Consider the following 14,156-nt stretch of genomic DNA (forward strand, 5'->3'; position numbering starts at 1 on the left):
TGTGTGTTGTGTTGTGCTTGCCTGTACGACTAAACCCTTTTGAAAATCAGCCGACAGTTTTAAAATGTTGCTGTGTGAACAAGGCTTAGTTCACTTTCCCTAGCCACACCCAGGCCTGATTACTGCCACACCTGTTCTCAATCAAATCACTTAAATTGGACCTGCCTGACAAAGTGAAGTAGACCAAAAGATCCTCAAAAGCTAGACATCATACTAAGATCCAAAAAAAGTCAGAAACAAATGAAAAAGAAAGTAACTGAGATCTTTCAGTCTGGAATGGATTATAAAGCCTTTTCTAAAGCTTTGGGACTCCAACGAACCTCAGTGAGAGACACTATCCACAAATGGGGGAAACATGGAAAAGTGGTGAACCTTACCATGAGTGGCTGGCTGACCAAAATTACATCAAAAGCACATTGACAACTCATCCAAGAGGTCAGAAAAGACACCACAACATTCAAAGAACTGCAGGCCTCAAAGAGACATGGCAAAAATAGCCTGCATGGCAGAGTTCCAAGACGAAAACCACGGCTGAGCAAAAATAACATTAAGGCTCATCTCAATTTTTCCACAAAAATTCTTGATGATCCCCAAGACTTTAGGTGAAATACTCTGTGGACTGACAAGTCTAAAGCTGAACTGTTTGGAAGGTGTGTGTCTCGTTATATCTGGTGTAAAAGTAACACCGCATTTCAGAAAGAGAACATCATACCAACACTGACATATGATGGTGGTAGTGTGATGGTCTGGGGTTGTTTTGCTGCTTCAGAATCTGTAAGATTGCTGTGATAAATGGTACCATGAATTCTGCTGTTTAAGAAAAGATCCTGAAGGAGAATATCCAGCCATCTGTTCGTGACCTCATGCTGAAACGAACTTGGGTTCTGCAGCAGGACAGTGGTCACCAGCAAATCCACTTCTGACTGGCTGAAGAAAAAAGAATTTGCCGTGGTCTAGTCAAGGTCCTGACTTGTATCCTATTTAGATGCTGTGGCATGACCTTAAAAAGACCGTTCATGCTCAAAAACCTGCCAATGTGGCTGAATGACAACAATTCTGCAAAGATGATTGGGCCGAAATTCCTCCACAGTGCTGTAAAAGACTCATTGCAAGTTATCGCAAACACTTGATTGCAGTTGTTGCTGCTAAAGGTGACCCAACCAGTTAATAGGTTTAGGGGGCAATCACCTTTTCACACAGTGTCATGTAGGTTTGGAGATTTTTCTCCCTCAATAATAAAAACCTTCATTTAAAAACTGCATTTGAAATCTTGACACTTTATTATTCTATGAGAACTACAGGGTTTGGAGAATGAAACTGAAACACCAGTTATTTTAGTGTGGGAGGTTTCATGGCTAAATTGGTCCAGCCTGGTAGCCAGTCTTCATTGATTGCACATTGCACCAGTAAGAGCAGAGTGTGAAGGTTCAATTAGCAGGGTAAGAGCACAGTTTTGCTCAAAATATTGAAATGCACACAACATTATGGGTGACATACCAGAGTTCAAAAGAGGACAAATTGTTGGTGCACGTCTTGCTGGCGCATCTGTGACCAAGACAGCAAGTCTTTGTGATGTATCAAGAGCCACGGTATCCAGGGTAATGTCAGCATACCACCAAGAAGGACGAACCACATCCAACAGGATTAACTGTGGACGCAAGAGGAAGCTGTCTGAAAGGGATGTTCGGGTGCTAACCCGGATTGTATCCAAAAACCATAAAACCACGACTGCCCAAATCACGGCAGAATTAAATGTGCAGCTCAACTCTCCTGTTTCCACCAGAACTGTCCATCGGGAGGTCCACGGGGTCAATATACACGGCCAAGCTGCTATAGCCAAACCTTTGGTCACTCATGCCAATGCCAAAGGTTGGTTTCAATGGTGCAAGGAGCGCAAATCTTGGGCTGTGGACAATGTGAAACATGTATTGTTCTCTGATGAGTCCACCTTTACTGTTTTCCCCACATCCGGGAGAGTTACGGTGTGGAGAAGCCCCAAAGAAGCGTACCACCCAGACTGTTGCATGCCCAGAGTGAAGCATGGAGGTGGATCAGTGATGGTTTGGGCTGTCATATCATGGCATTTCCTTGGCCCAATACTTGTGCTAGATGGGCGTGTCACTGCCAAGGACTACCGAACCATTCTTGAGGACCATGTGCATCCAATGGTTCAAACATTGTATCCTGAAGGCGGTGCCGTGTATCAGGATGACAATGCACCAATACACACAGCAAGACTGGTGAAAGATTGGTTTGATGAACATGAAAGTGAAGTTGAACATCTCCCATGGCCTGCACAGTCACCAGGTCTAAATATTATTGAGCCACTTTGGGGTGTTTTGGAGGAGCGAGTCAGGAAACGTTTTCCTCCACCAGTATCACGTAGTGACCTGACCACTATCCTGCAAGAAGAATGGCTTAAAATCCCTCTGACCACTGTGCAGGACTTGTATATGTCATTCCCGAGATGAATTAACGCTGTATTGGCCGCAAAAGGAGGCCCTACACCATACTAATAAATTATTGTGGTCTAAAACCAGGTGTTTCAGTTTCATTGTCCAACCCCTGTATATTTTCATCATTCTGACATAATTCTTGTATTATCACTTTGACTTCACTTATTTGTTCTTGAGTTTCCATCCTCCTTGAACTCAAGACTTTCACATTATTGAAAGCAACGGGAGCGCCATAATAGTTCAAATATACCATGATTTAAAAGGTCTAAGTTTGTGTATACCTTTGCATGACTAATTATTGAGCAGTAGTCTAATGGGGCAGGATAAATGTAGAAAGGGATGAAGAACAGAGAGCTGGGGTATCTGCAGGTCATTGGTGTCATATTTAACAAGCGACATTTCTTGTCTGGTTGAAACTGTTACTGGGCGGGCAGCTCTTGTGTTTGACAGCCCATGCACTTTGCTGCTTTCAGCAAATAAGATTAATTTGATTCTAAAATGACTTCACTGTCCAAATATCAAAGCTGCAGAACTAAACAAGCCACAGTGGTGAAAGTTGTGTTTTTGTGTCAAGATGTTTAGAGACATCTTGGCACGTTATTAGCCCCAAATATGGAGCGAATTGGGTCAGGTGAAAACGCACACAGATGCAAAGCCTCAGATGGAGGAAGGCAGATAGCAGGAGGAGCTTTGTTTATGTTAGTTTACAGAATAAGTCTTTCAGAGAAGGAGGAATGGTTCATAACATATTTTAAAATGTTTGAAGAGTTCTGATTCAGCAAGGCTCAGAAGCGTAGGTTTTAAGGTGTTCATTCTCTTTTTATGTTGCGAGTTCTACCTTATTCTACTTTAAAGGAAAATAGAGGTCAACTTAACTTGAACTCTAACTGATATAACATTAATGTCATCACCTAATGTCAGATTCTCTGAAACTTACCCAGTGGCAGTTATCTGAACATTCATGGGAGTGTATGTATATATTTCAGTCTGTTTGTATAATTTTGACCATCTTTAGATTATAGAAAATGCATACTAAATTAACATAAGTGCACCCAACATTTGGTTTTTGAAATAATAAAATTTGTATGCTTTATCATCAGATCACCATAGCAAAGAATGATGTTCATGCTGATAATGAGTCTGTGTAAACTCCTGACCAGAACTATAATTACGATTGTTAGCTGAAAGAAATAGCCATTGGAATCTGAGCCTGTCCAAAAATGTATTGTAATGTCTCCCTCTTTTTCAATAAAGAGCAGTGTCTTGGTTTTGAATAACTTATTAAAGAATGCCTGTGTGCTTATTCTAGAAATTAATTTCTTCTTTAATTATTTAAAAAAACATTGTGTGACTTGTTAGTTGAATATATTTGACAAGCCACACTTCTATGCAATGCTTAAAATAAAGGTTTGTTGATTATTTTTATCTCAGCCTTATTTGTGGGCCATATTTTGTATATCATCATATCACACATTAACTAATCCACAAGTCTTTCCAGTTACAGTTAAATGTACGATAATGTTGATGGCTATACCTGTAAGAATAAGACTCAGGTTTTGGAAAAAATACTATGTAACTGTTTATTTTTGAAATTTCAGGTTCATGAAGAACGCCGGCTCAGTTATAGATGCAGTTACGTGGCAACAGTAGGTATTTTACCCTTTTTTCTCTATTCTCTTCAAGCTATAAGCTATATCAAGCTATAAATAAATGAATGAATAAATAAATAAATGAATAACCTGGAATCTTTTAAAGAAATAGACCAAAAGCCGAACATTTCCACACTAACTGCCAGTGTAAGGAATTTATAACATTGCTCCAAAGAAAGATTGATGCATGATGCGAAGAACAATTTCCCAAATAAAACAACAGGAAAAAGATGCCTACAAGTGTTGAAAACGAGAACCACCTGCTCATACTTTAGGAACGCCTGCTGATCAATTCAAACGTTTTCCTCTAGGTTTTATCTGTATCAACCTGAGAATGTTTGTAAGATTTGTGCTCAGGCATACCAAAAGTGGCTGTGAGCGGTCATCAAGGTGAAGGTCAGGTCTAATTAGCAGAAATTGTAAGAAACGGAAGGTGAAGGGTTGTCAGTAAGACCTGGAAAAACACCACCCACAGTGTAAAAATCAAACCATATGCTCTGGCTCATTCCCTCTGTCAATTAGCTGCTTTTACACTCAAGGTCCAGATTCCAGTCTAACCATGCTATGTGTCAAAAACTCTGACCTCTATAAATAGAAGCTACCTAACAAAAATGGAACACACTCATTGACATATCTACAGCTACGGTTTTACATCGCTGCAGCTGTCTGAAGTTGTTTTTTATTTGGATATAGAAGGCGAGAAACTCAGCAGTCCTTATGAAATGGTTTACAGGAGGAATTAGATTTCATCAACTTAGTGTGAACATCCCCAGAGGTGTTCTTTTGATGATTTAAGTAATGAAACATGTTAGTTTGAAGGTGAGATGTTTTTATACCTCCAAATCATAAAAAAACTAATTGCCTTATCTTTGGATGTTTTTCTGAAGGGTTGTAAATAGAAATAGAAGAATTGTGTCTTATTAAAAAACTGAAAGTGTAGTCATTTTGCTTTAAATTTTCTTTTCTCTTGTGTTGGCCTGTATTTTCCTGTTTTACCTGGTTTGATTTTATCAGAAAAAACCTTTTTCTTCAAAATATTTAGCTGAAACAGGACCTCTTTGAATGGTAAAACTCAAGCAAATTTACCATTTTGACTTAAATTGAAGGCTAATGGTTCATTGTGAACAAGGTCAAGAACATGAGGTTTTCTGTTTTTAAATTGCACAAAACTTTGCAGAGAATCTGGAAAGAACCTAGCATATAACAGTCAAGTAATGCAAACAAAGATGAATAAATAATATTGCTAAGCCTTCATGCTGCACTTCATTAAAAAGGGACATGCTGGGTGGAAAACAAGTGGGAGTCAGTGCATGGGGCCTAGAATGATTGCTTATATTATTAAAACAATGCCAGGCTGGATTTTACATGTAATATGGCACAGCTCCATACTCTAAACTAACTTAGGGTGGAAAATATCTACCTATTTCAACCTTTTTATTATTTGCTCATATCAATTTGAAAATAAGAAAATATTTCTGGAAAGCAATAAAACACTGTAGTCATTTATTATAGTGCCTTGCAAAAGCAATCATAACCCTTGAACTTTTTCACGTTTTTCACAGTACAACCACAAATTGTAAGGTATTTGTATTATGATTAAATGGCATAGACCAAATGGGAAATAAAATGACAAATTGCCTTCAATATTGTTTACAATTATAAATCTAAAAAGTAATGTGTACATGTGTGCAAGTATTTAGCCATCCTGAGTCTGCAAGTCTTTTGAGATATATTTATTTTTTCAATAATGAAAATCTTTGTACATTTTTTATCTTTTCTGAAATGTCTGTCTCATTGCCAAACAGAAACAGATTTCTTGACCTAGCAAAATCTTTAATTTTATATGTGCCATGGGTATGAATGATTTTTAGATAACTCTATCTCTAACCATCTTCCCACCAACTTGAAAACAGCTTCATGGTCTTTGCAGACTAAAATCATCCCCCCAGCATGATTCTGCCACCACCATGTCTCATGGCAAACTGCAAATATGCATTGGTTTCTTTCAGCAATGGTTTTATTTTTGCCACTCTTCTTTTAAGGCCATACTTGTGTATTCCATGTCTTAAAGTTGTCCTGTTGACAGACTCTCCCACCTGAGATGTGGATTTCTGTAGCTCCTCCACAGTTGCAATGGGCATCTTAGCTGCTGCTCTGTTTTTTGTTTTATTTCACTTTTATTTGTACAGGTAAATTTCCTTGAATCAGATCTTATTTTCAAGCGTCACTGGTTTTAAATAGACAAATAAGACAGCAACATGGTAAGACACTCTATGGCCCATACAATTCAAATAGTTTCAGAAAATTACAACTCAAAGTAAAATAAAAAAGAAAGACTTGAGCATTGAGCATTTACCTGGGCTGTCACTTTAGGCGGTGTACAGCACTCTTTCCATTTTGTGATGGTAGGTTAAAGACTGATCAGAATGTTCAAAGGGACATTGTTTTAAAACGTCACTTTGCTTCAAACTTCACAACTTTATTAGTGACCTGTCTGCTGTTTGCCTTAGTATTAATGATTATGTTTGCTCTCTAATGTTTTCCAACAACTCTCTCTTTACATCCCTTTAAAACAGTTGTTTTTATACTGAGATTATATTGGGAATTGGTTTACCTGGATTTCTATTTGCAAAAAGTTTGAAAACTGTCTCCTTTTTCTTCCATTTCTCAATATGCTCTACTTTTTGTTGTTCTATCTCATGAAATATTACAATGCATTTGTATTTATAAGTGTAACTTTAAAGAATATGAAAAAAAGGTTTTAGGAGATTGCAAAACGTTTGCAGGGGATGTTTTAGTTTTATTTGCTTATTTTCCCACTGCCTGGTGGGCAGTTTTTCTTTGCCCGATTGCAACTCCCATTAACACTGGTTGGGAATTAAACCTGGAAGTTTAGAGATATTTGAAATACCACTTCTTTAGAAGTGGTATTTGTTTATTCTTAAGGCAGCAGTGTTGGGCTATCCCTTCTATCAAACCTCAGCAGCAACATGATAGATTGCCATGAAACTTTTTAAAAACATGAACATTCCCCAGAGAATGAATCCTAGTGTTGATTCCACGACTTTTCCTCCAACACTGCCATAAGGTTGACATTTGTGGTTTTAAACTAACATATACTTCAATCCAACACTTAACTACACCCAGGCCCTCCAAGCATATATACAGTCAGCTTTCTTACCTACAGGGGTTGCTTCATGGGGAGAGATTTCAAACAGCCGAAAGTGTGTGACCAGGCGGCTAACTGTGAAAATATGAGTGAGTAAATGGAGAGAGACAAATTTACCCTTTTGCACAAGAGTCACTTTTTAGATAGCCCTGAGCAAAGCACATAATATTAGCCTAACTGTTCCAGCTGTGGGTATTAGCAGCTGAAACATCTGCATCTAAAGCAACCTCCCCACTGTTAAGCTCTATAAGAGATTAACTAAAATGGCCATTGCCTTAAACAAACCACAGTTCAAATTACATGCCTCTGGATATAACTGGACACACTCAAATTAATTTGATTAAAACAAATTAATGAATTAAAATCGGGGCTGCATGGTGGCGCAGTTGGTAGCACTGTTGCCTTGCAGCAAGAAGGTCCTGGGTTCAATTCTCTGCCTGGGGTCTTTCTGCATGGAGTTTGTATGTTCTCTCCACGCATGCGTGGGTTCTCACCGGGTACTCCAGCTTCCTCCCACAGTCCAAAGACATGCCTGTTAGGTGAATTGGTAACTCTAAATTGCCCTTAGGTGTATGAATGAGTGTTTGTGTGGTTGTTTGTGTGTTGCCCTGTGATGGACTGGCAACCTGTCCAGGGTGTACCCCGCCTCTCGCCCATAGACTGCTGGAGATAGGCACCAGGTCCCCCGTGACCCACTATGGAATAAGCAGCAGAAAATGACTGACTGACTGAATTAAAATCATCACTCTACTGTTTGCTGTGGTTTAAAATGACCGAATATAGCCAACATATCCATTGGTTGTTAGAGTGAAGATTCATTGAGTTGATAATAAGCCTCAAGTGCACATTGACACATACGGGAACACATCCTCCTCTTTGTGTGTCCGCCTCCATAATCTGGTGTCACACCAGATGGGCATTTTCTGGCATGTCATGTATGGTAAGTTAAATTGTTCAAGATGTTTGCTTCAGCACAACAGGTGGTCTGTTTTGTTTGTTGGTTTTAAATATAGAGCTTTTAACTATTTTTCCTTTAGGAGTGTTCTAACACCACATTAGAACACTGTGACCTTTTCTATTTTACTACTGCAGCACCTGTTTTTAACTCTAAAGTTACATTCTGTGTACTACCATTAGTTTTTATACAGGTAAAAACTGATGTTTGTATTAAATGACACTTAACTTTTTTTTCCACTGTCTGACATTACATGTGCCTAAACCTTTCTGGTTTTAGGTCAGTTAGAATTACCAAATACATTTGTCCATATACAGTACAGAGCAAACGTTTGGACACACCTTCTCATTCAAAGAGTTGTCTTTATTTTCATGACTATGAATATTGTAGCTTCACACTGAAGGCATCAAAACTATGAATTAACACATGTGGAATTATATACTGAACAAAAAAGTATGAAACAACTGAAAATATGTCTTATATTCTAGGTTCTTCAAAGTAGCCACCTTTTGCTTTGATTACTGCTCCGCACACTCTTGGCATTCTGTTGATGAGCTTCAAGAAGTAGTCACCTGAAATGGTTTTCACTTCACAGGTGTGCCCTGGTTTAATAAGTGGGATTTCAAGCCTTATAAATGGGGTTGGTACCATCAGTTGTGTTGTGCAGGAAGTGGATACAGTGCACAGCTGATAGTCCTACTGAATAGACTGTTAGAATTTGTATTATGGCAAGAAAAAAGCAGCTAAGTAAAGAAAAACAAGTGGCCATCATTACTTTAACAAATGAAGATCAGTCAGTCCGAACAATTGGGAAAACTTTGAAATTGTCCCCAAGTGCAGCCGCAAAAACCATCAAGCGCTACAAAGAAACTGGCTCACATGAGGACCGCTCCAGGAAAGGAAGACCAAGAGTCAACTCTGCTGCGGACAATAAGTTCATCCGAGTCACCAGCCTCAGAAATCGCAGGTTAACAGCAGCTCAGATTAGAGAACAGGTCAATGCCACACAGAGTTCTAGCAGCAGACACATCTCTAGAACAACTGTTAAGAGGAGACTGTGTGAATCAGGCCTTCATGGTAAAATAGCTGCTAGGAAACCACTGCTGAGGACAGGCAACAAGCAGAAGAGACTTGTTTGGGCTAAAGAACATGTTAGAATGGCCCTTGGCAGCTGATTAAGGCACGAGGCTTGAGGCAGAGAAAAGGTGCAGACCCACTGGGTGTTTATTCACCAACACTGAAGACATACAGGTACGAGACCCTGTTACACAACTCACACATAGTCACAGCTACAGCCACACTCAGTTTGTTAATAGGCAGTATTTCATAACCCATCCCATTAACAGACCTATCATGACAGGTGAAACAAACATATACACTAACATACATACAACATAGCTAAAACATCACTTTATTTAACAAACATTATTACTAAACATCTCTAAAATAAGTCTGTACCTAGGCTTAAGTCTTTAACACTAAAGACTAAAATGCACACAGTTTACTCCTCCCCTTCAATTTATAATGGTCTCTTCCGGAACCTTTAAAAGGTGCTCAGGCCCCAGGGGAATCTTTTAGCCCAAACACCCTACAGAGGAAGAGACAGAGGTAAGTCATTTGTTTAACAATACACTGGAAAACAATTCATTCCAATGATTAGTCACAATACTGGTATTTTATCCATTTGTTATGTTTGTTTACCAGGACAGGTCATCAGAACCAGCATGAACCAGCATGGCTACCACAGCATCTTGCAGCGGCATGCTATTCCATCCGGTTTGCGTTTAGTTGGACCATCATTTATTTTTCAACAGGACAATGACCCCAAACACACCTCCAGGCTGTGTAAGGGCTATTTGACCAAGAAGGAGAGTGATGGGGTGCTGCGCCAGATGACCTGGCCTCCACAGTCACTGGACCTGAACCCAATCGAGATGGTTTGGGGCGAGCTGGACCGCAGAGTGAAGGTAAAAGGGCCAACAAGTGCTAAGCATCTCTGGGAACTCCTTCAAGACTGTTGGAAAACCATTTCAGGAGACTACCTCTTGAAGCTCATCAACAGAATGCCAAGTGTATGCGGAGCAGTAATCAAAGCAAAAGATGGTTACTTTGAAGAACCTAGCATATAAGACATATTTTCAGTTGTTTCACACTTTTTTGTTCAGTATATAATTCCACGTGTTAGTTCATAGTTTTGATGCCTTCAGTGTGAAGCTACAATATTCATAGTCATGAAAATAAAAAACACTCTTTGAATGAGAAGGTGTGTCCAAACTTTTGGTCTGTACTGTACATTTCCTTAGTACTTGGTAGAATTGCCTTTTAAACTTTAGTCAAACGTTTGAGTATCCTTTAACAAATTTCTCACAATAGTTTGCTGGGATTTGGGCCCATTTAACCTGACATAACTGGTGTAACTGTGCTGGTGTAGCTGTGCTCGTACAAAACGGTTCAGCTGTGCCCACAAATTTTCTGTCTGACAGAAATCATGGCTTTGTGATGGCCACTCCAAAACAGTAACTTTGTTATGCTTTACCTACTTTGTAACTAATTTGACTATGATTTGAGTAATTGTTTATTTGGAAAACCCATTTGTACCCAAGCTTTACCTTCCTGGCTAATGTATTTATATTTCCACATAAAATTATTTTCTTATAATGCCAAATATCTTGTAAATGCACCAGTCCCTCCTGCATAAAAAAAAACACACACAATGTGACTCTGCAACCCCCTAACTTCACAATTGCGATGATGTTCTCAGGGCTCCAAGCTTCCCCCTTTTTCCTGCAAATAAAACAATGGTTATCATGCCCAAACACTACCCCTACTTCAACCTTAGTTTCATCAGACCACTGGACGTGTCTCCAAAATCAAGGTTTTTGTCGTTGTGTGCATTTGCAAGCCTAATAGTACTTTGAAGTAAAAACTTAAATCTCAGAAATTCCCTCTCATTATTCCAGCTTTCAGGCAATAGAAATACTTTTGGTAATCCTAACTTGTCAAAAAATGGAAAGTTTAGTCTGACTTAATTTAAGACAGTGGGGAAAAATGTTGCTTTTCTTTTTATAGAGTGTAAGTGTGTTTCTAGTTTCAACTATATGTTTCCATTTTTGGCACCAATGCTCTTCTTGCTCTATTTTTTCCTACCCCTGTTTGATTGCATCGCATCTGTTCCTGTGCCATATTTCTGTTTTAGGACAGTGCTAGATTGTCAGTTGATCTGCCTTTGATGTGGTGATAGCACGTTGGAGAGAGCTGTGTAAAACAAGCTGACCAAGTGGATCTTCGTCTGCAAACATTCAGACACAGTGCTGTTCACTTTTACATTTTATTGAATCCCAATCAGTCTAACAGCAGCACAAGATCTTGGCAATGCTGCGGGAACAAAGGAAGTGTGGTTGTTTCTGCTTCAGCTGCCTGACTTAATAAACCAGCAATGATCCTGTCAGTTCTGGTCAAAACACAGAGAAAATTTTTTTTATGTCCTTTTCTTTCGTGTTATTTACTACCAAACATCAGTCTTAAGCAAAAACAAGTCATCTTGAAATTTAAAAATCCATTCATTTTTTGCTTTGTTCCCATGTATGATGGGAAATTTTTTTCTCTGGGATCTGGCTTGAAGAATTATTGTGAGCGCTCTGGAAAGATGAAAGGATAGCCAAATAACTGGTATGACTTAATCCCTGCATTGTTTACAGTTTGAGGCCAGGAGCTTGGGGCCTTTCCAGTGCTATGAGGAAAATTTCAATGAGTCTAAGATCAGATTGCAACACTGCTTAACCCTGCACAACTAAATGCAGCTCTGTACACATCACTTTCACTCACCTGTTTGTCATTTCCACAGATTTTCCATGACAGGTTTCGTAGAAGTATGACCTTTGTTTCCAAGATTTTATTGTCTTGTTGTCTGTGTAGTTTGGTATTTAGGTTGAAAAAGAGTTTTTTTTGGGAAATATTTAAAACACTATACAATACTTGTAGCTTTTAACTCAGCTGCAATTTAACCAATATTGTAGCTTTCTGTAAAATGAGGAAATTCACACCCTCTTATGGGTAATACTTTCTCTAAAGCATACAATGTTTGCTCAAGTTTATAATCAGTAAAGGTGTTGAACATCTAAACCGGCTTTTTGGCATAACATAATAGTTAGAAAATGTAAGAGACAGTTTATTACCAGTTTGACTTTTAACTTAATATGATAATTTATTTTAAAAATAATTTAAAATGGGAGAAATTTTAATAAATCTTTTGAACATTGTATTTTTCCCTAATAATGTAGGTAGGTAAACAGAAGAATAAGACTGATAATTTCAACAAAATAGGAATACAGCAAAGACTTCAGATTTGGTAAACTGGACAGCTTGAAACAACAACTAGAAATGTACTTGGAGAACTGGGGACACATTCAGATTTACATTGTTTTACAATGGTCACATTTTTTATTTTACACATTACACAACAAAAAACTTGACTGTGTTGTATTTAGATTGTATGTGATAGATGAAAAACGAGTTGTGGATACTTACAAAGTGGAAAAATAGCCTTTATGGTTTTCAATATTTTATCCATATAGAAATCTGAATAAGGGCTGCACAGTGGTGCAGCTGGTAGCACTGTTGCCTTGCAGCAAGAAGGTCCTGGGTTTGACTCCCGGCCGGGGATCTCTCTGCATGGAGTTTGCATGTTCTCCCCGTGCATGAGTGGGTTCTCTCCAGGTACTCCGGCTTCCTCCCACAGTCCAAAGACATGCCTGTGAAACATGGTGGTGGCAGTATCATGCTGTGGTATGCTTTTCTTTAGCAGGGAAGCTGGTCAGATTTGATTGGAAGCTAGCTGGAGGTACATACAGATCAATTCTTTATGAGACAGTAAAAACACTTGAGACGGGGCATTGGTTCACATTCAAGCAGGACAACAACCCTAAACATAGCCAGAGCTACAATGAAATGGCCTAAATCAAAACATGCATGTGTTTGAATGTTTGAATGAATATGGACCTAAATCCATTTGAGAATCTGTGACTTGAAAGATTGAAAATTACTCTCCATTTTCTGATCTTGAGCCACTTTGTAAAGAGAAATAGGCATCATTTTCTGCCTCTAGATGTGCAGTTATAAACATTATGCCTGTATCATTTCCATTCCACCTCACAAATATGAACTTTTTTGTCTTGGTCCATTACAAATAATCCTAATAAATTTAATTGAAACTTGTGGCAGTTATGTCACAAAACGTGGAGAAGTTGAAGCTCCCAATAGATATAAACTAAAAGTGTTGAATAAAAGACTGATAGCTTGCTTTTTTCTGTAACATCAATGGACTTGGTGATGACATTTTATCCACTGCTAGATGATCTGTAGAAATGCCTTTAGAATACGTAACTAATAATAAACTTCAACTGATCTCACGGGTTGCATGTCTGAATGCATTTCTTTGAGCTGTTTACTTGTCATGAGATGATAGTTGCCTTTTTGTTTCAGATTATTGACCCAAAAATTGGCATTAAAAGATCCACCATTAATCATTTTAAAACACACGAAAGTTGCTTTTTTATATTACTTACAGCTTATGATAAAAAGCTGAGATGCTGCTTGTTGTAAAAAAATATCTTAATTGTCTTACTTATAGCATAGGCCACAGTTTGTCTGTAATCATGCACAGGAAAATGCTGCTATGTTTTGCTGTATTTCTACTTATTGAACTTTTTACATTTTGTTATGTTGCTATTACAAACCTCAGTGAATTTTATTGGGACTTAAAGGAGACCTATTATGCAAAATTCCCAACATGCTTCACCACAACATGCTACTGCCACCCCCATGTTTCACCATGGGGATGGTGTGTTTAGGGTAATATGTAGCAAAGGATTTTTAACACCAAAGGTTTTTTGCATTTAGGCCAGAAAGTTCAATTCTGTTCGCAATTG

At 38.4% G+C, this 14,156-nt stretch overlaps 1 protein-coding gene across 1 annotated transcript in view; it reads left to right on the top strand.

Moving 5' to 3' along the window:
- Positions 1-14,156, top strand: part of hpse2 (heparanase 2) — an 88,874-nt gene that overhangs the window by 55,894 nt on the left and 18,824 nt on the right. The window contains exon 6 of the mRNA XM_047350998.1: positions 4,055-4,102. Coding sequence (XP_047206954.1) covers positions 4,055-4,102 — 48 coding nt within the window. The remainder of the gene's footprint in view (positions 1-4,054; positions 4,103-14,156) is intronic.

This window comes from Girardinichthys multiradiatus, chromosome 22 (genome assembly GCF_021462225.1).
Source record: "Girardinichthys multiradiatus isolate DD_20200921_A chromosome 22, DD_fGirMul_XY1, whole genome shotgun sequence".
Classification (NCBI taxonomy): Eukaryota; Metazoa; Chordata; class Actinopteri; order Cyprinodontiformes; family Goodeidae; genus Girardinichthys; species Girardinichthys multiradiatus.